Raw genomic sequence first — 26207 nt, 5'->3', positions numbered from 1 at the left:
TAGAAATAGGTGTTTTCATATCACTAATCTCAGTGGTTGAATGTTTGCTTGAAAGAAGAAGAAGAGGAGGAGGAGGAGGAGTAGTAGTAGTAGTTAGCTAGGAGTTAGTGCGGTTTTCTAACGCTGAACCAAAGATTATGGCTGAGCCTCAGAGGAACGCGCGCTAACATCCTGCCAGTACTTCTGGATCAGAGCTAGCTATTAGCTACAGTAGTTTCCTTACTATCACACATACTGATTTGACATATCTCTATGCTTGGGATTTCCTAACCTACATTGTTAATAGCTAATGTGCACGCCATGCAGTATTGTCAAACTAATACGTAACATCTTCTCTTTTCCCCAGTTAGTATTGACTGTCTCTATTGGCATAACCAACTCCCAATACTACTACATAGACTTGTCCAGACAAAACAAGTAAGTGGAAAATATCTTGCTTTCTTCCCAAAAAAGGTTTCTGGTTCTGCATACTAAACAATTCCACCAGGTCCACATGTAGGCATATTCATGAACACCTACCACAACTGTGATTGTCATTAACTGTGTGAAACTCCGGGTGGGTATAATTTGTGGAACGTTCCAACAGGAATCTGTTCCATAAAACTTAGTAAATAACAGGGTTGCCAACAAACAACGCATACGCAGTTGTATAGTGGCAGAATAAGATACCGGGTCCCCTATTTCATTAAGTTTTTCAGTCACCATGTTTGTTCTGAAAAATGTCTGTTCTCACTCTGGTAGCCTATGGACAAACATTAGGAATAAGCTACGTGGTGAGTTGATGCTTTTTCGACAGCTAGTTAGCCAGGTGAATTGATCATGATACTTTGTATATGTTGTTTGTTGGCATCCTTGTACTTTACAATGTTTTTGGAACAGATTCCTGTTGGAACGTTCCACAAATGATACCCACCCTAAAACCTCCCATGCTGTCTACTTTGCAGTGGCCTACAGGAGAGACAGAAACATGAGGGATGTCTACGATGAACGCTTCCTACCAGACAGACCGGTGAGAGTTTCTGCCTGTGGAAAATGTTGTTTGGTTTATATATTTATAATTGTACTAATTTACTTTCCATTATAATACTTAACAGAACTTAGCTGAGGAACGCTCAACTCCGTTCTCTTGTATAGAGGCGGAGGTGAGTATTGATAACTGGTTGCACGATCTGCTAGCAACAACATGGTCTCGCCGTCATTCGATACTTGTGAATATTTCTGAAAACACTTACCGTTCCTTCTGTGAGGTGCTGAAATTCTAGTTCTAGTGGCCTTGACGTACTAATCAGCTAAGATTCAATTGGCACAAAAGTTGATCGACACAAATGAGGTGGTTGTATTAAATAAAAGCTGTTATTAAACGTATGAACTTCAGCACCTGCAGTTGTCCAGCGTTTTCAGAATGAACATTTGTTCAAGTATCAACTGATGGGGACTCAATGGCGTTGCTAGCAAATCATGTGACTAGTTATCAATACTCAACTCCGCCTTGATATTAGAGGTCAACCATTATGATTTTTCAATGCCGATACCGATTTATTGGTGGACCAAAAAAAAAGAAGCCGATACCGATTAATCGGCCAATTTTTATATGTATTTGTAATATTGACAATTACAACAATACTGAATGAACAATGAACCCTTTTGTTTGAGTTTAATATAATGCATCAAATCTATTTAGTCTCTAATGAAACATGTTCGATTTGGTTTAAATAATGCAAAAACACAGTGTTGGAGAAGAAAGTTAAAGTGCAATATGTGCCATGTAAAAAAGCTAACGTTTGAGTTCCTTGCTCAGAACATGAGAACATATGAAAGCTGGTGGTTCAATATTCCCAGGTAAGAAGTTGTAGGTTGTAGTTATTATAGGAATTATGACTACTTCTCTCTATACCATTTGTATTTCATATATATTTGACTATTGGATGTTCTTATAGGCACTTTAGTATTACCAGCCTAATCTCGGGAGTTGATAGGCTTGAAGTCATAAACAGCGCTGTGCTTTAAGCATTGTTAACAGCTGCTCGCAAATGCAGGAAAGTGTTTGAATGAATGCTTAGAAGCCTGCTGCTGCCTACCTCCGCTCAGTCAGACTGCTCTATCAAATATCAAATCATAGACTTAATTATAATAAACACACAGAAATATCATGGTCATTAATATGGTCAAATCCAGAAACGATAATTTAGAAAACAAAACGTTTATTCTTTCCGTGAAATACGGAACCATTTAGGTCCATTTGGAAGACCCACTGGTGGCATCCCTAAGTCTAAATATTGCTGTTACATTGCACAACCTTCTATGTTATGTCGTAATTATGTAAAATTCTGGCAAATGTAATTCGTTTTTGTTAGGAAGAAACACAGTTCGCAACGAGCCAGGCGGCCCAAACTGTTGCATATACCCTGACTCTGCTTACACTGAAAACAAGAGAAGTGACACATTTTCCCTAGTTAATATTGCCTGGTAACATACATTTATTTTAACTAAATATGCAGGTTTTAAAAAAAATATATACTTCTGTGTATTGAGTTTAAGAAAGGCATTGATGTTTATGGTTGGGGACATTTGGTCAACGAATGTGCTTTTTTCACTAATGTGCTTTTGTTAAATCATCGCCCGTTTGGCAAAGTTGAAGTAGGCTCTGATTCGATGATAAATTAACAGGCACCGCATTATCTATATGCAACGCAGGACAAGCTGGTTAACCTAGTAATATCATCAACCATCTGGAGTTAACTAGTGATTATGTAAAGATTGATTGTTTTTTATATAAGATGAGTTTAATGCTAGACAGCAACTTACCTTGGCTCATTGCAGCCACAAGGTCCTTTTGACGCTGCACTCGTGTAACAGGCGGTCAGCCTGCCACGCAGTTTACTCATGGATTACATTACAATCGGCCATAATCGGCACCCAAAAAGGCAGATTACCAATTGTTATGAAAACTTGAAATCGTCCCTAATTAATCGGTCAACCTCTTGATATAAGAGAAGAGTTGTGTTCCTGAGCTCCAAAGAACCTTGTTTCCATCCTGAAAATTACATAAATTATATGATTCACTGAGAATTACAATACATACATTTTTTTCTAAAATAAACCTTTTCATCTAGAAATAAAAATAGTAAATGGCTTTCTAGAGGACATAACCCTAATCTTGTTTCTCTTTCTCTTCTTTCCCATCTAAATGTAATTAATTGTAGGCCCCATATCCCAGATCAGCTGGAGCAGGGCCTGTAGAGAGGAGGCCGGCTGGTTTCGGAAGGCCAGACGAGGAGTACAATCGAGGGTTTGAGTACGACGGGCCTCGCTTTTATCCAAATGGAGGCCCTCGAGGTTACCATGGCGAGGATCAAAGAGGCTACCATGGCGACAGCCTTCATTTTCCTAATGAGCGCAGAGGTATCCCACCTTCCCGGAGAGTAAGTGGTGCAGACAATGAATAAACCATTATTGTATACGCACAATTTAAGCCACATGCCAAGGAAGCATAATATCTGACCATCGATCTACTGTACATGCTGGGTTTACAAGCACAAAAGAATGTGCCCCATATCAAATCAAATGTATTTATAAAGCCCTTCTTACATCAGCTGATACCTCAAAGTGATGTACAGAAACCCAGCCTAAAACCCCAAACAGGTAGCAATGCAGGTGTAGAAGCACCTGCATATCGATTGCATTAGTATGATTTGAGAAACTGCAATAAATATTTCTCTAACAGAGTAAAATGTGAACACCACAATGGAAGTGCTTCTACATCTTCATTGCTTGCTCTTTGGGGTTTTAGGCAGGGTTTCTGTAGAAGCACTTTGTGATATCTGCTGATGTAAAAACGGCTGTATAAATGCATTTGATTGAAGTACTGAATTTAGCTCATAGTACAGTCAATGCTGAAGTTATAGGGTATATGATTATATAGTACAGCTAGAAATCCATTATATACACCGCCAACTGTATGAGAAGGAGTTTATTTCAACCTCTGACGCCACTTGGTGTTCAGATAAAGAATTACATGTTGAGTAGAAGATGCTCTGTCAATCACTTTCATTGGTGCATGGACCCCAAGAAGAGTAGCTGTGGGCCCCAGGAAGAGTAGCTGTGGGCCCCAGGAAGAGTAGCTGTGGGCCCCAGGAAGAGTAGCTGTGGGCCCCAGGAAGAGTAGCTGTGGGCCCCAGGAAGAGTAGCTGTGGGCCCCAGGAAGAGTAGCTTTTGCAACCGCTAATGGGGATCCTAATAAAATACCAAATACAGAGGATTGGAATATAATATTTTAGAAATACTGTCTAATCAACAGCAGCATCATTGTGTGTTTCTCAGGATAGGACACCTGTAGATAAAGTTGAAGTCAGAAGTTTACATCCACTTAGGTTGGAGGCATTAGAACTTGTTTATCAACCACTCCACACATTTCTTGTTAACAAACTATAGTTTTGGCAAGTCGGTTAGGGCATCTACTTTGAATGACACAAGTCATTTTTCCAACAATTGTTTACAGACCGATAATTCACTGTGTCACAATTCCAGTGGGTCAGAAGTTTACATACACTAAGTTGACTGTGCCTTTAAACAGCTTGGGAAATTCCAGAAAATGATGTCATGGCTTTATAAGCTTCTGATAGGCTAATTGACATCATTTGAGTCAATTGGAGGTGAACCTGTGGATGTATTTCAAGGCCTTCCTTCAAACTCTTTGCTTGACATGGGAAAATCAAAAGAAATCAGCCAAGACCTCAGAAAAAAAAATTGGAGACCTCTACAAGTCTGGTTCATCCTTGGGAGCAATTTCCAAATGCCTGAAGGTACCATGTGTACTATTGTTTGTACAGATGAACAAGTATAAACACCATGGGACCACGCAGCCGTCATACCGCTCAGGAAGGAGACACGTTCTGTCTCCTAGAGATGAATGTACTTTGGTGTGAAAAGTGGAAATCAATCCAAGAACAACAGCAAAGGATCTTGTGAAGTTGCTGGAGGAAACAGGTACAAAAGTATCTATATCCACAGCAAAACACGTCCTATATCAACATAACCTGAAAGACCGCTCAGCAAGGAAGAAGCCACTGCTCCAAAACCACCATTAAAAGAGCCAGACTACGTTTTAAAACTGCACATGGGGACAAAGATCATATTTTTTTGAGAAATGTCCTCTGGTCTGATGAACCAAAAATTAGAACTGTTTGACTTTAATGACCATCGTTATGTTTGGAGTAAAAAGGGGGAAGCCGAAGAACACCATCCCAACCGTGAAGAACGGGGGTGGCAGCATCATGTTGTGGGGGTTGCTTTGCTGCAGGAGGGACTGGTGCACTTCACAAAAGAGATGGCATCATGAGGCAGGAGAATTATATGGATATATTGAAGCAACATCTCAAGACATCAGTCAGGAAGTTGAAGCTTGGTCGCAAATGGGTCTTCTAAATGGACATTGACCCCGAGCATACTTCCAAAGTTGTTGCAAAATGGCTTAAGAACAACAAAGTCAAGGTATTGGAGTGGCCATCACAAAGCCCTGACCTCAATCCTATAGAATATTTGTGGACAGAACTGAAAAAGTGTGTGCGAGCAAGGAGGCCTACAAACCCGACTCAGTTACACCAGCTCTGTCAGGAGGAATTGGCCAAAATTCAGCCAACTTATTAAGGGAAGCTTGTGGAAGGCTACCCAAAACGTTTGACCCAAGTTCAACAATTTAAATTTAATGCTACCAAATACTAATTGGGTGTATGTAAACTTCTGACCCACTGGGAATGTGATGAAAGAAATTAAATCTGAAATAAATAATTCTCTCTACTATTATTCTGACATTTCACATTCTTCAAATAAAGTGGTGATCCTAACTGACCTAAGACAGGGATTTTTTACTATGATTAAATGTCAGGAATTGTGAAAAACTGAGTTTTAAATGTATTTGGCTAAACTTCCAACTTCAACTGTATGTTGTTCAGTACTGTCTAATCAACAACATCACAGGGTTTCTCAGGATGGGACACCTGTAGATATGTTGTTCAGTACTGTCTAATCAACAGCATCACAGTGTTTCTCAGGATGGGACACCTGTAGATATGTTGTCCAGTACTGTCTAATCAACAGCAGCATCAGTGTTTCTCAGGATGGGACACCTGTAGATATGTTGTTCAGTACTGTCTAATCAACAGCATCACAGGGTTTCTCAGGATGGGACACCTGTAGATATGTTGTCCAGTACTGTCTAATCAACTGCATCACAGGGTTTCTCCGGATGGGACACCTGTAGATATGTTGTTCAGTACTGTCTAATCAACAGCATCACAGGGTTTCTCAGGATGGGACACCTGTAGATATGTTGTTCAGTACTGAAACAATAAAAGTAGTTGTCTGTGTTCTAGCCGGAGGAGCCGTACTCCTACCCTTCTAGACCACCTCCTAGAGAGGACCCCCATACAACACGCCAGATGGAGTTCAGGTAGGCTCAACTCTCTCACACACTCCTGGATATTTATTTTGAAACTTTCGTCAGGAGAATTGGAGTTTAATGTTCAAGCAGTCTAACCAAACTGATCACCGTTCTGTTTCACTACAAGTAGCTCTCCTGAACCGCCCCAGGAAAAAATATGCACTGTCATTATCTAAGTGACCACAAGATGGCATTGTTGCACCACTTGTTTACCATGACAACCCGTCTTTTTGACACAGCCTCCCCAATCAGCCCTGTAGACTGAAGCCCATGTCATGTCTGTACTGATTTGCATATCTGTGTGTCTCATTCTGTGTGAAATGTTTACATAGTACCAGAGAATAATCACATACGCATCAGGTCTGGGCCACATCGGGCCCCGTCCACCTCTCTGCTCACATAGCTCTCTCCTGGGACTGGGAGAGATACACACAAACACCTCAGGGTCGACTGCTGCCGCTCTGCTTTCACGCCACACCTGGGTTCAAATGGTACTTGAATTAATTTCAAATATTTTATCTGGACTTGATTGAGCTTTGCCTGGCTGAATGGCTCCATAAAATAGTCCCAAAACAGAAAACCCCGCCCATCTGACACTCCAGGCAGACTAGAGCAAAAACTGAAAAGATTTCAAGGGGTATTTGAACCCAGGTCTTCACAGCGATGAGCGTACCATTCCTTGTGGCAGCCAGAGGTCGCATACTAGTCTTTAAAACCCTATCTGTCTGTCTGTCTGGTGTAACCTGACATGATAGAGGTGAAGGAAGGTACAGGGTTAACTATGGCGTCTACTGAGTCACCCTCCGGACAGCACCATCACTATGACAGGAGTCATAACAGGACATAGGTCTTGTCACAACTGTGTAAGGCAGTCCGTACACTACGACGTTGTAAGGTGATGGCCAGAGTGTGACAGAGCAGGGTTCTGTGACTGTCCCGGGGTCAGGAGAGGTACGTGCAGCAGCAGGACCCGTCTGTTATTTTAAGGGCCAGGTGTTCAAGGTTCTTTCTTCTCACCTTCTTCAGTTCCTCAGGTGAAATAATAGAGAAAGTAATTACTGCCATAAATCAAGTTAATGTTGAGAGGTTATGATAGTCACACACGCCCCGAGGCCCCCTGTAATCCGGTTAGTTAGGTCTGGCCGTTGTTGTTTGTCTTGGCGTATTTACCTGTCGTGATGGTGGAACGGTAAGGATGCATGAAGAGACTGAGAGATTACTTGGTCTGATTCAACCTGAAGTTGACTGATGTTCAAACTGTATTTCTCATACAGTTGTACTCTTGACCTGAACTCTAATCACCAGGACTAAAGTCATTAGATTGAGTTCTCCTTTTAGTGATCACTGATAATGTACATTTTAGGTAGTCATTTTGAGGTCCGTTCAGGCATTCTACATGATTTAAAGACTGCAATATATATAGAATACAGTAACCACAGGTTTGGGTGTGAGAGCAACCACCTTACTTAATCAACACAGCAGCAATATAAATATATATATATATAGAATACAGTAACCACAGGTTTGAGTGTGAGAGCAACCACCTTACTTAATCAACACAGCAGCAATATAAATATATATATATATAATACAGTAACCACAGGTTTGGGTGTGAGAGCAACCACCTTACTTAATCAACACAGCAGCAATATAAATATATATATATATAGAATACAGTAACCACAGGTTTGGGTGTGAGAGCAACCACCTTACTTAATCAACACAGCAGCAATATAAATATATATATATATAATACAGTAACCACAGGTTTGGGTGTGAGAGCAACCACCTTACTTAATCAACACAGCAGCAATATAAATATATATATATATATATACAGTGCCTTGCGAAAGTATTCGGCCCCCTTGAACGTTGCGACCTTTTGCCACATTTCAGGCTTCAAACATAAAGATATAAAACTGTATTTTTTTGTGAAGAATCAACAACAAGTGGGACACAATCATGAAGTGGAACGACATTTATTGGATATTTCAAAACTTTTTTAACAAATCAAAAACTGAAAAATTGGGCGTGCAAAATTATTCAGCCCCTTTACTTTCAGTGCAGCAAACTCTCTCCAGAAGTTCAGTGAGGATCTCTGAATGATCCAATGCTGACCTAAATGACTAATGATGATAAATACAATCCACCTGTGTGTAATCAAGTCTCCGTATAAATGCACCTGCACTGTGATAGTCTCAGAGGTCCGTTAAAAGCGCAGAGAGCATCATGAAGAACAAGGAACACACCAGGCAGGTCCGAGATACTGTTGTGAAGAAGTTTAAAGCCGGATTTGGATACAAAAAGATTTCCCAAGCTTTAAACATCCCAAGGAGCACTGTGCAAGCGATAATATTGAAATGGAAGGAGTATCAGACCACTGCAAATCTACCAAGACCTGGCCGTCCCTCTAAACTTTCAGCTCATACAAGGAGAAGACTGATCAGAGATGCAGCCAAGAGGCCCATGATCACTCTGGATGAACTGCAGAGATCCACAGCTGAGGTGGGAGACTCTGTCCATAGGACAACAATCAGTCGTATATTGCACAAATCTGGCCTTTATGGAAGAGTGGCAAGAAGAAAGCCATTTCTTAAAGATATCCATAAAAAGTGTCGTTTAAAGTTTGCCACAAGCCACCTGGGAGACACACCAAACATGTGGAAGAAGGTGCTCTGGTCAGATGAAACCAAAATTGAACTTTTTAGCAACAATGCAAAACGTTATGTTTGGCGTAAGAGCAACACAGCTGAACACACCATCCCCACTGTCAAACATGGTGGTGGCAGCATCATGGTTTGGGCCTGCTTTTCTTCAGCAGGGACAGGGAAGATGGTTAAAATTGATGGGAAGATGGATGAAGCCAAATACAGGACCATTCTGGAAGAAAACCTGATGGAGTCTGCAAAAGACCTGAGACTGGGACAGAGATTTGTCTTCCAACAAGACAATGATCCAAAACATAAAGCAAAATCTACAATGGAATGGTTCAAAAATAAACATATCCAGGTGTTAGAATGGCCAAGTCAAAGTCCAGACCTGAATCCAATCGAGAATCTGTGGAAAGAACTGAAAACTGCTGTTCACAAATGCTCTCCATCCAACCTCACTGAGCTCGAGCTGTTTTGCAAGGAGGAATGGGAAAACATTTCAGTCTCTCGATGTGCAAAACTGATAGAGACATACCCCAAGCGACTTACAGCTGTAATCGCAGCAAAAGGTGGCGCTACAAAGTATTAACTTAAGGGGGCTGAATAATTTTGCACGCCCAATTTTTCAGTTTTTGATTTGTTAGAAAAGTTTGAAATATCCAATAAATGTCGTTCCACTTCATGATTGTGTCCCACTTGTTGTTGATTTTTCACAAAAAAATACAGTTTTGTATCTTTATGTTTGAAGCCTGAAATGTGGCAAAAGGTTGCAAAGTTCAAGGGGGCCGAATACTTTCGCAAGGCACTGTATATATATATAGAATACAGTAACCACAGGTTTGGGTGTGAGAGCAACCGCCTTACTTAATCAACACAGCAGCAATATATATAAATATATATATATAATACAGTAACCACAGGTTTGGGTGTGAGAGCAACCACCTTACTTAATCAACACAGCAGCAATATAAATATATATATAATACAGTAACCACAGGTTTGGGTGTGAGAGCAACCACCTTACTTAATCAACACAGCAGCAATATATATAAATATATATATATAATACAGTAACCACAGGTTTGGGTGTGAGAGCAACCACCTTACTTAATCAACACAGCAGCAATATAAATATATATATAATACAGTAACCACAGGTTTGGGTGTGAGAGCAACCACCTTACTTAATCAACACAGCAGCAATATATATAAATATATATATATATATATAATACAGTAACCACAGGTTTGGGTGTGAGAGCAACCACCTTACTTAATCAACACAGCAGCAATATATATATATATAATACAGTAACCACAGGTTTGGGTGTGAGAGCAACCACCTTACTTAATCAACACAGCAACAATATAAATATATATATATATATAATACAGTAACCACAGGTTTGAGTGTGAGGGCAACCACCTTACTTAATCAACACAGCAGCTGTATAACAAAATATGTTCTGATTGAACAACCGTCTCTAATTCAACACCTAGGCTTTTCATTTCACCCCGTGGGTCAGTTAGAGCCCAGTGTTAAACAGCCAGGGGTCACAGTTCCAGCTCAGAAGAGGGAGGGGAAAGTAGCAGGCTAATATTTAGGGGTAATATCGGCAGTAAAGACGTGGCCATTTCCTTTGAGCACAGATGGGGTCAGACGAGGTCATGTACCCTTCAAACAACACCCTGGCTGCGTTCCAAACGGTACCCATTCCCCTGTGTAGTGCACCACTTTTAACCAGAGCCCACAGTGCAGTGTGTAGGGGATAGGGGGCCATTTGGGATGCATCCCTTGGGTCATTAAAGTTTTGTGAGGTTGGTCACTCCAAGCTGCTGGTTGGTTGGTTGGAGGACGGGGGGAGATGAGGTTCAGGCTGGGGTCGCTGAGACCAGGTGCCTTTCATTTGTTTATACCCCCTCCTGCCCCTTGGCCTGCCTGGCTGCCTGGCTGGGTCATTCTACTGCCTGTCGTATAGGAGGCACATCATCAGCGAGGGTAACAAACCAGAGAGGATCAACAGTCCCAACAGGAGACGAGAGAGAGGGCTGGAGGGTAAACTAATGTTCCTGGTTTTACTGCTGCTAACACAGATGTGTGTTTAGGAAGATAAAACTACTAGGGCTTAGCCTTTGCACAGAGAGCAACGGTAGAGTTTTAACAGAGTCATTAAAACCGCTTAGAAATACTATTTAGCCTGAAGATATTTAGATAAATATGTAGTTGGTTAGGTTTCTGTCCCAATTCATTTTGGAAGAAGCATTGATTCATGATGTGATGTTCTTGTGGACTTTCAGTCCTAATCTGTAGCAGAACTTTTCCCTCCTTTTACAATGTCAGACATGAGAGGAAATGTGCAGATTCTTCATGTTTGGTGCTCAGATTGTGACCAGGGTGGTGTCCTGTTGCTGTGGTGGTATGTCCTCTCTACGGTACCTCATCTGTACACCATCTACCTCGGCCCGGTGCTCCCCTGTCTAGGAGCCTGTCTCACCGGTCTCCGACCTTCACCCCTGCGACCACGGGGTCACCCCTCTCCCTCCTGTCCGTGTCTGTCCTGGCAGCACGACAGGCTCCAGTGCTGATCCACCGTGGCCAGGGGAGGAGTTATCTAAATAAACCCTTCAACATCTTGACAGGAGTGTCTCGTGTCCAGGGACGGCCCTTCTTAACCCAGATGTAGCAGAAGGTGGAGATCAACAGAGGAGGTTAATGGTTTCTCTGAGTGGAGTGGGACTACTGGATTCTTAGTGCTCAGTGACCGCCATCAAATGACAGTTGGAGCAGTCTTGTTGAGATGTCTTGTTGAGAAGTCTTGTTGAGCAGTCTTGTTGAGCAGTCTTGCTGAGCAATCTCTCTAAAGTCAGGCCTAATCGCTCTGACACAGTGCAGATGGAAAGCTTTGACGAACAGCAGATGAAGGCTAGTGACCAAGACTCCAAGACATTCCCCTCCTACCTTTTTATATACCAGTATGCAAAGTGGTGTTGACCTTTGGTTAAGATATAGTCCACTGCTTCCACTGATGTACTGTTTTTTAACCTCTTAGTTTACCTTAGTCCTTTAAAGGCCAAGTACCTCCAGTATTAAAGCTGATGTGTTCAGTCTGCTGATGAGCTGTGGTCCTTGATGTGTGATTGTCTTTCCACCCAGAAGCAGTGGCCGTGCAGCACCCCCTCCCCCCAGCGTCAGGGCTCAGGGGATGTACCCTGCACCCCGCTCCCTGTCTGCTGTGGTCCCAGAGGGGGGTGATGACACCCTGATGCAGGCCATCCTAAACCTGGACAGAGGGTATGTATCTGTCTGGTACTACTACTATCCATTACTAACTAGACAGAGGGTATGTATCTGTCTGGTACTACTACTATCCATTACTAACTAGACAGAGGGTATGTATCTGTCTGGTACTACTACCACTATCCATTACTAACTAGACAGAGGGTATGTATCTGTCTGGTACTACTATCCATTACTAACTAGACAGAGGGTATGTATATGTCTGGTACTACTATCCATAACTAACTAGACAGAGGGTATGTATATGTCTGGTACTACTACTACTACTATCCATTACTAACTAGTCAGAGGGTATATATCTGTCTGGTACTACTATCCATTACTAACTAGACAGAGGGTATGTATCTGTCTGGTACTACTATCCATTACTAACTAGACAGAGGGTATGTATCTGTCTGGTACTACTATCCATTACTAACTAGACAGGGTATGTATCTGTCTGGTACTACTACCACTATCCATTACTAACTAGACAGAGGGTATGTATCTGTCTGGTACTACTATCCATTACTAACTAGTCAGAGGGTATGTATCTGTCTGGTACTACTATCCATTACTAACTAGTCAGAGGGTATGTATCTGTCTGGTACTACTATCCATTACTAACTAGACAGAGGGTATGTATCTGTCTGGTACTACAACCACTATCCATTACTAACTAGACAGAGGGTATGTATCTGTCTGGTACTACTATCCATTACTAACTAGACAGAGGGTATGTATCTGTCTGGTACTACTATCCATTACTAACTAGACAGAGGGTATATATCTGTCTGGTACTACTATCCATTACTAACTAGTCAGAGGGTATGTATCTGTCTGGTACTACTACCACTATCCATTACTAACTAGACAGAGGGTATGTGTCTGTCTGGTACTACTATCAATTACTAACTAGACAGAGGATATGTATCTGTCTGGTACTACTACTATCCATTACTAACTAGACAGAGGGTATGTATCTGTCTGGTACTACTATCCATTACTAACTAGACAGAGGGTATGTATCTGTCCATTACTAACTAGTCAGAGGGTATGTATCTGTCTGGTACTACCACTATCCATTACTAACTAGACAGAGGGTATGTATCTGTCCATTACTAACTAGACAGAGGGTATGTATCTGTCTGGTACTACTATCCATTACTAACTAGACAGAGGGTATGTATCTGTCTGGTACTACTATCCATTACTAACTAGACAGAGGGTATGTATCTGTCTGGTACTACTACTATCCATTACTAACTAGACAGAGGGTATGTATCTGTCTGGTGCTACTATCCATTACTAACTAGACAGAGGGTATGTATCTGTCTGGTACTACTATCCATTACTAACTAGACAGAGGGTATGTATCTGTCCATTACTAACTAGACAGAGGGTATGTATCTGTCTGGTACTACTATCCATTACTAACTAGACAGAGGGTATGTATCTGTCTGGTACTACTATCCATTACTAACTAGACAGAGGGTATGTATCTGTCTGGTACTACTACTATCCATTACTAACTAGACAGAGGGTATGTATCTGTCTGGTGCTACTATCCATTACTAACTAGACAGAGGGTATGTATCTGTCTGGTACTACTATCCATTACTAACTAGACAGAGGGTATGTATCTGTCTGGTACTACTATCCATTACTAACTAGACAGAGGGTATGTATCTGTCTGGTACTACTACTATCCATTACTAACTAGACAGAGGGTATGTATCTGTCTGGTGCTACTATCCATTACTAACTAGACAGAGGGTATGTATCTGTCTGGTACTACTATCCATTACTAACTAGACAGAGGGTATGTATCTGTCTGGTGCTACTATCCATTACTAACTAGACAGAGGGTATGTATCTGTCCATTACTAACTAGACAGAGGGTATGTATCTGTCTGGTACTACTATCCATTACTAACTAGACAGAGGGTATGTATCTGTCTGGTGCTACTATCCATTACTAACTAGACAGAGGGTATGTATCTGTCTGGTACTACTATCCATTACTAACTAGACAGAGGGTATGTATCTGTCTGGTACTACTATCCATTACTAACTAGACAGAGGGTATGTATCTGTCTGGTACTACTATCCATTACTAACTAGACAGAGGGTATGTATCTGTCTGGTACTACTATCCATTACTAACTAGACAGAGGGTATATATCTGTCTGGTACTACTACTATCCATTACTAACTAGACAGAGGGTATGTATCTGTCTGGTACTACTATCCATTACTAACTAGACAGAGGGTATGTATCTGTCTGGTACTACTATCCATTACTAACTAGACAGAGGGTATGTATCTGTCTGGTACTACTATCCATTACTAACTAGACAGAGGGTATATATCTGTCTGGTACTACCACTATCCATTACTAACTTATTCAGTTGGATATATAGTGTTAGTTTTAATGTCACATACACAAGTACAGTGAATGCCTTTCTTGCGGCTCTAACCCCAACAATGCAGTAATCAATATCAATGTATTACTGAAAACATGAGGTAGGACAAAAACACACAATAAATAAGTAAGTATGCATACTATATACAGGGTCGGTTCCAGTAGCATATTTACAATGTGCAGGGATACTGGAGTAATGGAGGTAGATATGTATAGAGGTAAGGTGACAGGGATACTGGAGTGATGGAGGTAGATATGTATAGGGTAAGGTTACTATATACAGGGTCAGTTCCAGTAGGGATACTGGAGTGATGGAGGTAGATATGTATAGGGGTAAGGTGACAGGGATACTGGAGTGATGGAGGTAGATATGTATAGAGGTAAGGTGACAGGGATACTGGAGTGATGGAGGTAGATATGTATAGGGGTAAGGTGACAGGGATACTGGAGTAATGGAGGTAGATATGTATAGGGGTAAGGAGACAGGGATACTGGAGTGATGGGGGTAGATATGTATAGGGGTAAGGTTACTATATACAGGGTCAGTTCCAGTAGCATATTTACAATGAGCAGGGATACTGGAGTGATGGAGGTAGATATGGTAGATATGTGTAGGAGTGTGTCAGTGTGTAGGGCCCTGTGAGTGTGTAGGGCCCTGTGAGTGTGTAGGGCCCTGTGAGTGTGTCGGGCCCTACACACTGACACACTCCTACACATATCTACCATATCTACCTCCATCACTCCAGTATCCCTGCTCATTGTAAATATGCTACTGGAACTGACCCTGTATATAGTAACCTTACCCCTATACATATCTACCCCCATCACTCCAGTATCCCTGTCTCCTTACCCCTATACATATCTACCTCCATTACTCCAGTATCCCTGTCACCTTACCCCTTACCCCTATACATATCTACCTCCATCACTCCAGTATCCCTGGTGTGTCGGGCCCGGTGAGTGTGTCGGTAGGGCCCTGGTAGTGTGTCTGTGTGTAGGGCCCTGGGAGTGTGTCGGTGTGTCAGTGTGTGTAGGGCCCTGGGAGAGTGTAGGGCCCTGGGAGAGTGTTGGTGTTTCAGTGTGTGTAGGGCCCTGGGTGTGTGTAGGGCCCTGGGTGTGTGTAGGGCCCTGGGTGTGTGTAGGGCACACTGTGTATAGAGACAAAAATAAGAATACAATACAAGGGTCAACTCAGTCTGTGTAGACATTTAGTTAGCTATGTATCAGTCATGGCATGGGGATAGAAGCTGTTCTGGAGCCTGTTGGTGTCAGACTTGATACATCGGTACCACTCAGACTCTAGATATGTGAAGATGCTGATCTGATCTCTGTGTATCTTCTCTTGTCTTCTGTTATTTGACCCTTTACCATCTTTAGTTGAATGTAGCGATTACATGTCACTCTAAGAGCATCTACAGGTGACTAAAATCCCCCTTGTCTCTCACACCCACAGAAGGAAAGGCCCCTTGCCTCCCCTGAGAGCAGACGTCCCCCCCTCCCCCCACAGCCGGTCCGGCTCCACCGTCAGTAGCAAGAGCTACTCTCCTGACAGAGCCAAGGGTCTCCCCCACCCCGCCCAGCAGAAAAGTAAGTACCTCCCCCACCACTCACTCCCCACCAATCATGTTCCTCTTGGGTTGCATTTAGATCAGCAGCTTATGAAGAGCTGGGATTCCAGCTGAACTTGTCCAATAGACAGATGATAGCCCTGTGAATTGACATTTTGACCCCACTACATTATTGGAACCAGGGAGGAATCCTCAGCCTCTGTAGTTTAATCTTGTCGTCCCCATCTGATGATGTCATGGCGTGCTTTTAGGTGTGGACTATCCTGAAGCGTTCTCTGGTACCCCTGTGGCTGAGCAGCCCTGGGGTGGGTGTCTGTTCCCCAAACATGCCCGTGGACAAGTACCCATGGGTCAGTGGTGCCCTGTGCTGTGTTACAGGCCCAGCTTCAGGAGTCCACTACTCCATAGTAGCATGCAGTGTGGAGCATGGACGACTAACTCTCTATCCATACGGTGCTACCTGATTCACAATCTAGGGTCCAACTGGGACGGCTCGGTTTCACATCAACATTAGTCTCTGGAACCGAGCTGGAAAGGACATTCTGGAGCCAGCAGCGTCCAGTTTGGGTCGCCCCTATAGTGTGAATCAGTCATAGGTGTGATTGTCTCTTCCGCTGAAAGAAAGCTGAGCATGTTGATTCTGCTCCTCCTCATCCGTGTATTGGTTCTAACAGCCATAATGATGGTCTATAGTAGCTCATTAGTCGACAGGAGCCGTTCCCAGCCGGCTGGCGGCCTGTGTGATTATAGTCTCAGTGACGTCCATGTTCTCTTCTCCATGGTTTCAGGGTGTGAGGAGTTTTGTCAGAGCGGGATGTCTGGTAAGTACAGGGAACAGAGGAAACTAGGATGGCTTCTAGAGACTATAGTGTGTGTTTTAGTCTAGAGAATGAACCGTTTCTGTAGCTAATATCATGAACAGAAATGTGTCTGCCGAATCAATGCTGGATTACTGTTGTTTCATCATAAGACTTCTGTCCTGTGTTTTTAATGACACACTATCGATCCAACCAAGGACGAAGTATGGAGAAATGGCTCTTTAGCTCCGTGGTCAAACACCAGCTCCACAAAGGTTGAACCTCAACGTTGAATTGAGATATAGAATGAGGTTTAACAGTGAACCAACGTTCCCACCCTACGTCCAGCTCCGCCCATAAAAAAGAGATCTAGGTTTGACGTTTTTTGTGAAGGTCTTTGTCCTGCTGGGTCTTTTTCAGCTGAGGTAACCTGAGGGAGAGGTTTCTGTGAAGGTCTTTATACTGCTGGGTCTGTTTCAGCTGAGGTAACCTGAGGGAGAGGTTTCTGTGAAGGTCTTTATACTGCTGGGTCTGTTTCAGCTGAGGTAACCTGAGGGAGAGGTTTCTGTGAAGGTCTTTATACTGCTGGGTCTGTTTCAGCTGAGGTAACCTGCGGGAGAGGTTTCTGTGGAGGTCTTTATACTGCTGGGTCTGTTTCAGCTGAGGTAACCTGAGGGAGAGGTTTCTGTGAAGGTCTTTATACTGCTGGGTCTGTTTCAGCTGAGGTAACCTGAGGGAGAGGTTTCTGTGAAGGTCTTTATACTGCTGGGTCTGTTTCAGCTGAGGTAACCTGAGAGAGTTTTCCGTGAGGGTCTTTATACTGCTGGGTCTGTTTCAGCTGAGGTAACCTGAGGGAGAGGTTTCTGTGAGGGTCTTTATACTGCTGGGTCTGTTTCAGCTGAGGTAACCTGAGAGAGAGTTTTCCGTGAAGGTCTTTATACTGCTGGGTCTGTTTCGGCTGAGGTAACCTGAGAGAGAGCGTGGCTAATTGGTCGGCTGGCCTGCCGTCTTCACGCTCTCTCTGCCACTTTGTTATGGATCATAAAAACGCTGTCAGCTTGTGTGTGTAGAGACATGGAGGAAGGACTAGGGTGTCGACTCTCTCTAATGGATATAACTGCTGTGTGGGTCGACATGTTAGTGTGGGAGATGGATGTTACTGCCCACCATGTTGGCTCTGTCAACCCTTTTCCAGGGGCAAGACCAAGCTAATATCCTCCACCCACAGGTTCTCTCTCTCTGGTCTTTCTCAATCCCACTTTCACATTCAGTTATGGAGTGTTTTTGATAACATGGAAATGAATTCTGTTCAACCCACAAAGTCGGCCAAGGGATTTGACACAGTCACACATCTCTCCACTAGAGATGTCATTCAGAACGTATCGTCCATCAGAGTTGAGTTCATCAGTCTATCTGAATAATGGTATGTGGTGCAGGCAGAAGGGGCCCTCTTAATTAAATATGGAACCAGCACCTCATTTGAATTTCTCCTGGGAGTGTCTGAGCATGGTGTTTGAAGAACACAGACATGGACCTAATGGGTAATTGACCATGGCGCCCGCGGTGGTGCCCACTGGGCATCGATGCTGCTTGGGCATCAAGCCTCTGGCAACACAGGTCAGAGAGAGCGAGAGACAGAAAGAGGAGAGTGCCAACTGACGAATGAGGGCATGCAATTCAGTCTGACTAGCCTGCAGGGTGTCTCCTAATGCAGGCTTATTATGCAACCATCCACAGGATCTGATCAGTGCAGAGGGGATAGGAGGGGACAAGCCTGGCTGGAGAGGACTACAGAGGTTTAAACACATCCCAAATAATAACAGGAGCTGGACAAAGATCCAATGCAATGGTGGATGGAGACAGTCTCGCGGTGTGTCGGATGGAGACTGTCTGGCGGTGTGTCGGATGGAGACTGTCTGGGGGTGTGTCGGATGGAGACAGTCTGGGGGTGTGTCGGATGGAGACAGTCTGGCGGTGTGTCGGATGGAGACTGTCTGGCGGTGTGTCGGATGGAGACTGTCTGGCGGTGTGTCGGATGGAGACTGTCTGGCGGTGTGTCGGATGGAGACTGTCTGGCGGTGTGTCGGATGGAGACTGTCTGGCGGTGTGTCGGATGGAGACTGTCTGGCGGTGTGTCGGATGGAGACTGTCTGGGGGTGTGTCGGATGGAGACAATCTGGCGGTGTGTCGGATGGAGACTGTCTGGCGGTGTGTCGGATGGAGACTGTCTGGCGGTGTGTCGGATGGAGACTGTCTGGGGGTGTGTCGGATGGAGACAGTCTGGCGGTGTGTCGGATGGAGACTGTCTGGCGCTGTGTCGGATGGAGACTGTCTGGCGCTGTGTCGGATGGAGACTGTCTGGCGCTGTGTCGGATGGAGACTGTCTGGCGCTGTGTCGGATGGAGACTGTCTGGCGCTGTGTCGGATGGAGACTGTCTGGCGCTGTGTCGGATGGAGACTGTCTGGCGCTGTGTCGGATGGAGACTGTCTGGCGCTGTGTCGGATGGAGACTGTCTGGCGCTGTGTCGGATGGAGACTGTCTGGCGCTGTGTCGGATGGAGACTGTCTGGCGGTATAGACCAGGTGTGGTCTACACCGCCAAATCCCCTTGCCCCCCCCCCCCCTCCACAGGAACCTACCTGGCGGTGTGGTGTATCCCCCTGCTCCCCCCCCCCCTCCACAGGAACCTACCTGGCGGTGTGGTGTATCCCCCTGCTCCCCCCCCCCCCCTCCACAGGAACCTACCTGGCGGTGTGGTGTATCCCCCTGCTCCCCCCCCCCCCCCCTCCCCCCCTCCCCTCCACAGGAACCTACCTGGCGGTGTGGTGTATCCCCCTGCTCTCCCCCCCCCCTCCCCCCCTCCCCTCCACAGGAACCTACCTGGCGGTGTGGTGTATCCCCCTGCTCCCCCCCCCCCCTCCACAGGAACCTACCTGGCGGTGTGGTGTATCCCCCTGCTCCCCCCCTCCCCCCCTCCCCTCCACAGGAACCTACCTGGCGGTGTCAGAACATGTCAGACACCTTTGTTACCCCCAATAAGATCACACTATACACTGAGCTGTCTTTTTCATTGTACTGGCTCGAGGTGTTGTTCTGAATGAATCCCTCCTCCTCCATCCCTCAGACTCTGTGTTCTTTCTCTCTCCCTCTCCAGACAAAGACAGGCCCCCTGGTCATTCTCAGGACGGGTCACCTCAGAGCATAGCGTCCACTAAGGTGAGTCCTGCTGACGAAGTGTTTTACACATTAAAAACAGGGGGGAGGGGGGTGCTGGACAAAAAGGAAGAGTCACCACTATAGTTAGCTGTTCATGCTTTAATTCATGTCAGTGTGTGATTTATTTAAGCAATAAGGCCCAAGGGGGTGTGGTATATGGCCAATATACCGCGGCTAAGGGCTGTTCTTACGCACGACACAACGCGGAGGTGCCTTATTGCTATTTAAAAACTGGGAGGAGAGAGAGACTGGCTGGCTGGCTGTTTCCTCTGCCTTTCTCTTGACGACTGAAGTGGTACTGACTGAGTGGAACTAGACTCCCATGGGGATATGGGATAGTGAATGTGTGATGCTCCACCGTACTGAAAACACAGAGCTGCCTGATGCTCCACCGTACTGAATACACAGAGCTGCCTGATGCTCCACCGTACTGAATACACAGAGCTGACTGATGCTCCACGTTACTGAATACACACAGCTGTCTGATGCTCCACCGTACTGAATACACAGAGCTGCCTGATGCTCCACCGTACTGAATACACACAGCTGCCTGATGCTCCACCGTACTGAATACACACAGCTGCCTGATGCTCCACCGTACTGAATACACAGAGCTGACTGATGCTCCACCGTACTGAATACACACAGCTGCCTGATGCTCCACCGTACTGAATACACACAGCTGCCTGATGCTCCACCGTACTGAATACACAGAGCTGACTGATGCTCCACGTTACTGAATACACAGAGCTCTCTGATGCTCCACCGTACTGAATACACAGAGCTGCCTGGCACGCTAGTGACGCTACATTATCTCTGTTTCATCATATCATCTCTAACAAACAAACCTCTTGACAAATTATTCTGGAACATCTTAGAAGTGTTAAAGTGCTGTGAATCATCTGATGCCAGTTGTGTTGGTAAATATTTTCTGTATACTCTGGGTAGAATCATCCTTTTGATTTGGGCTGACATTTAGACAACCGTTTGAACCTAGCCAGACACTTTCTGAAACTTTATCCTCCGAGAGATCGGAAGGCGCACCGGTACCTCCCTTGGAGATCGTGTGTGTGTGTGTGTGTGTGTGTGTGTGTGTGTGCGTGCACCAATAAACCCTCTGTGATGAAAGTCTTTTTTTTTTAGTGAGAGCCCCGCCGCGACCTCCTCCACCCCTCCAACCCTCTGTTTGATCTGGTCACGACAGGCAGGCGGGCGGTGTGTTCCCCTCCTCCACTCTCTCCCTGGTTTAGAACCCAGAACCTTAGCCAAGATCAAAGAGCTCTGCCATGAGTAAACTCGTTTTATTGGGAGAGCGTGTAGGTTCAACAAACACTCTTGCTTTTGGGAGTTATCCTTAGGAGAACACAGACGCACACAGGCACCATGTCTCCCTGGGTACCTGCTCAGGCTTACACAGATCTGGGATGTTTAGGGTGTGTTCATGATGTGTTCTTAAAAGGCTAGACATTGAAGTGGGACTGGGAGAGAAAGAGAGCCTGCGCTTACACAGGCAGACCAATTCTGATATTTTTCCCACTAATTGGTGTTTTGGCCAATCACATCAGATATTTTTTAGAGCCCCACTCTCTCTCTTCCTGGTTGCCCCCTCCCCCTCCCCTACACGCTTGGCTCTGTGATTGCCCCCCCCCTACACGCTTGGCTCTGTGATTGCCCCCCCCCCCCCCTCCCCCTACACGCTTGGCTCTGTGATGCCCCCCCCCTCCCTACACGCTTGGCTCTGTGATGCCCCCCCCTCCACCTACACGCTTGGCTCTGTGATGCCTCCCCCTACACGCTTGGCTCTGTGATGCCCCCCCCCTCCCCCTACACGCTTGGCTCTGTGATGCCCCCCCCCTCCCCCTACACGCTTGGCTCTGTGATGCCCCCCCCCTCCCCCTACACGCTTGGCTCTGTGATGCCCCCCCCCCCCCCCTACACGCTTGCCTCTGTGATGCCCCCCCCCTCCCCCTACACGCTTGGCTCTGATGCCCCCCCCCCCCTACACGCTTGGCTCTGTGATGCCCCCTCCCCCTACACGCTTGGCTCTGTGATGCCCCCCCCCCTCCCCCTACACGCTTGGCTCTGTGATGCCCCCCCCTCCCCCTACACGCTTGCCTCTGTGATGTCCCCCCCTCCCCCTACACGCTTGGCTCTGTGATGCTCCCCCTACACGCTTGCCTCTGTGATGCCCGTTTTCATATATTTGTCTTGTTTTTGAATGACTTAGGGTCACTAATGCGACTTGACTCTCTAACTTGCTTCCTCTCTCCAGAATGTTTAATCAAGCATAGCCAGCTCTCTGCATCCCCAGTCCCCTAGCTAGCCCCTTAAAGGACAATACGAAATGAGGACTGAGCGATGCAGAGGGAGAGGGGTAGAGAGAGCGAGAGACGGAGAGGGGTAGAAAGAGAGATGGAGAGAACCAGAGGGAGAGGGGTAGAGGGACTGAGAGAGGGGTAGAGAGACTGAGAGAGGGGTAGAGAGACTGAGAGAGGGGTAGAGAGACTGAGAGAGGGGTAGAGAGACTGAGAGAGGGGTAGAGAGACTGAGAGAGGGGTAGAGAGACTGAGAGAGGGGTAGAGAGACTGAGAGAGGGGTAGAGAGACTGAGAGAGGGGTAGAGAGACTGAGAGAGGGGTAGAGAGACTGAGAGAGGGGTAGAGAGACTGAGAGAGGGGTAGAGAGACTGAGAGAGGGGTAGAGAGACTGAGAGAGGGGTAGAGAGGGGTAGAGAGACTGAGAGAGGGGTAGAGTGACAGAGAGGGGTAGAGTGACAGAGAGGGGTAGAGTGACTGAGAGGGGTAGAGTGACTGAGAGGGGTAGAGTGACTAAGAGGGGTAGAGCGACAGAGAGGGGTAGAGCGACTGAGAGAGGGGTAGAGCGACTGAGAGAGGGGTAGAGCGACTGAGAGAGGGGTAGAGCGACTGAGAGAGGGGTAGAGCGACTGAGAGAGGGGTAGAGCGACTGAGAGAGGGGTAGAGCGACTGAGAGAGGGGTAGAGCGACTGAGAGGGGTAGAGCGACTGAGAGAGGGGTAGAGCGACTGAGAGGGGTAGAGCGACAGAGGGGTAGAGCGACTGAGAGAGGGGTAGAGCGACTGAGAGAGGGGTAGAGAGAGACTGAGAGAGGGGTAGAGAGAGTGAGAGACAGAGAGGGGTAGAAAGAGAGATGGAGAGAACCAGAGGGAGAGGGGTAGAGCGAGCGAGGCGAAGAGGGGTAGGGAGAGGGGTAGAGAGAGAGATCCAGCAGTATAGAAGCAATGATCTAAGTTGGCCTCATTTTCTCCTCGTTTCTCCCTGTCTTAGTCTCTGACACATGGGGGGCCAGCGCTGGGGGGCCAGACTGTTATACCCAGTGGGGGGAGGGATAATGCTGTTGGCTGGCTGATCTCTCTCTATTAAAGAGGGTTAATTGGAGCTCTGCTGTGTGATTTGATCACCGTACTTAATGCAATGTTAACATCTCATTTTGTTTTGGGGTTTATTTGAACTTTTCCGATGATGCACATATGCAGAGTCTAGCTGAGCCCTAAAAGTAGGGAACGCTCCACTTCGATGCTGACCAGAGCACTGTGTGTGTTTTGACTCTCTGGACATGACCACACTGTTTGAGGGGATCACCCATATCGATTCACTGGTATTGATAGCAGAGTGGACAATGTAAAAGGACTTTATGCTTACAAAAGTAAAAATGTTGTCTTAAATTGATCACTTAAAATAGACACTTGAATAATAATGAAATAAATGAACATAAAAGCTTGGGATGAATCGGTTTTCAGAAATCCTTCTTCCAGCCAGCGGAGCGACCCAGGACACCATCTCTCTCTGTCTCTCTCCCCAGGAGGAGGCTCATGTCCTAGAGTGGGACCGTGAGGAGGGCCTGCCCCCCATCGATGAGACCCCCAAGACCCAGGATGACTTCCAGGAGCGCCGAGCGCAGGCCATCGGAGCCAAGGCCCGGGAAATAGAGCAGGTACCCAACACAGCCATGTCTGTGGCGTGGTGAGCCCACATTTCAGCCCAACACAGCCATGTCTCTGGTGTGGTGAGCCCACATACACACTTCAGCCCAACACAGCCATGTCTCTGGCGTGGTGAGCCCACATACACACTTCAGGTTTTTTATCATATGTATAATGATACAGAGACGTCACATTAAACAGTCAGGTCATGTGGTCTGGAAAAGTGGAATTCGGGCCTGGAATTTTTCCTTATCCTGTCATCTGAAGCAGGAGAAACTCCTGGGCCGAGTCATGGTTTCTTATCAGTGTATTACTGCAAACAGCCAGATGCCCATACATACCAGGTTTATATACCACCCCCACCTGGCCTAGTTCTACCCAGGTTAATATACCACCCCCACCCGGCCTAGTTCTACCCAGGTTAATATACCACCCCCACCCAGCCTAGTTCTACCCAGGTTAATATACCACCACCACCCAGCCTAGTTCTACCCAGGTTAATATACCACCACCACCCAGCCTAGTGCTACCCAGGTTAACATACCACCCAGTCTAGTGCTACCCAGGTTAATATACCACCACCACCCAGCCTAGTGCTACCCAGGTTAACATACCACCCAGTCTAGTGCTACCCAGGTTAATATACCACCACCACCCAGTCTAGTGCTACGCAGGTTAATATACCACCACCACCCAGCCTAGTTCTACCCAGGTTAACATACCACCACCACCCAGCCTAGTGCTACCCAGGTTAACATACCACCACCACCCAGTCTAGTGCTACCCAGGTTAACATACCACCACCACCCAGTCTAGTACTACCCAGGTTAACATACCACCACCACCCAGCCTAGTGCTACCCAGGTTAACATACCACCACCACCCAGTCTAGTACTACCCAGGTTAACATACCACCCAGTCTAGTACTACCCAGGTTAACATACCACCCCCACCCAGCCTAGTGCTACCCAGGTTAACATACCACCACCACCCAGTCTAGTGCTACCCAGGTTAACATACCACCACCACCCAGCCTAGTGCTACCCAGGTTAACATACCACCACCACCCAGTCTAGTTCTACCCAGGTTAACATACCACCACCACCCAGCCTAGTTCTACCCAGGTTAATATACCACCCAGTCTAGTTCTACCCAGGTTAACATACCACCACCACCCAGTCTAGTGCTACCCAGGTTAATATACCACCACCACCCAGTCTAGTTCTACCCAGGTTAACATACCACCACCACCCAGCCTAGTGCTACCCAGGATAACATACCACCACCACCCAGTCTAGTGCTACCCAGGTTAACATACCACCACCACCCAGTCTAGTACTACCCAGGTTAACATACCACCCAGTCTAGTACTACCCAGGTTAACATACCACCCCCACCCAGCCTAGTGCTACCCAGGTTAACATACCACCACCACCCAGCCTAGTGCTACCCAGGTTAACATACCACCACCACCCAGTCTAGTTCTACCCAGGTTAACATACCACCACCACCCAGCCTAGTTCTACCCAGGTTAATATACCACCCAGTCTAGTTCTACCCAGGTTAACATACCACCACCACCCAGTCTAGTTCTACCCAGGTTAACATACCACCACCACCCAGCCTAGTGCTACCCAGGATAACATACCACCACCACCCAGTCTAGTACTACCCAGGTTAACATACCACCACCACCCAGTCTAGTTCTACCCAGGTTAACATACCACCACCACCCAGCCTAGTACTACCCAGGTTAATATACCACCCAGTCTAGTACTACCCAGGTTAACATACCACCACCACCCAGTCTAGTGCTACCCAGGTTAACATACCTCCACCACCCAGTCTAGTGCTACCCAGGTTAACATACCACCA

General features: G+C 46.0%; 1 protein-coding gene across 18 annotated transcripts in view; it reads left to right on the top strand.

The window, feature by feature from the left end:
• LOC110490714 (uncharacterized) overlaps positions 1-26207 on the top strand; it is a 72035-nt gene that overhangs the window by 32891 nt on the left and 12937 nt on the right. For 5 of the 18 annotated variants that reach the window (XM_090199161.1, XM_090199155.1, XM_090199157.1 and 2 more), the window contains exons 2-9: positions 347-417; positions 945-1009; positions 3204-3422; positions 6372-6448; positions 12248-12382; positions 16246-16379; positions 20312-20373; positions 24212-24343. In XM_090199161.1, coding sequence (XP_090055287.1) covers position 417; positions 945-1009; positions 3204-3422; positions 6372-6448; positions 12248-12382; positions 16246-16379; positions 20312-20373; positions 24212-24343 — 825 coding nt within the window. In that variant the 5' untranslated portion in view covers positions 347-416. Of the gene's footprint in view, positions 1-112; positions 211-346; positions 418-944; positions 1010-3203; positions 3423-6371; positions 6449-12244; positions 12383-16245; positions 16380-18894; positions 19727-20311; positions 20374-24211; positions 24344-26207 lie in introns of those variants that run through there. The other 13 variants (XM_090199148.1, XM_090199150.1, XM_090199146.1 and 10 more) reach the window with 7 other exon arrangements.

The sequence above is a fragment of the Oncorhynchus mykiss genome, chromosome 15 (assembly GCF_057628025.1).
Source record: "Oncorhynchus mykiss isolate SJ-2025 chromosome 15, ASM5762802v1, whole genome shotgun sequence".
Taxonomy (NCBI): domain Eukaryota; kingdom Metazoa; phylum Chordata; class Actinopteri; order Salmoniformes; family Salmonidae; genus Oncorhynchus; species Oncorhynchus mykiss.
The sequence above is the reverse complement of the archived record's forward strand: the minus strand, read 5'-3'. Positions and strand labels throughout refer to the sequence as shown.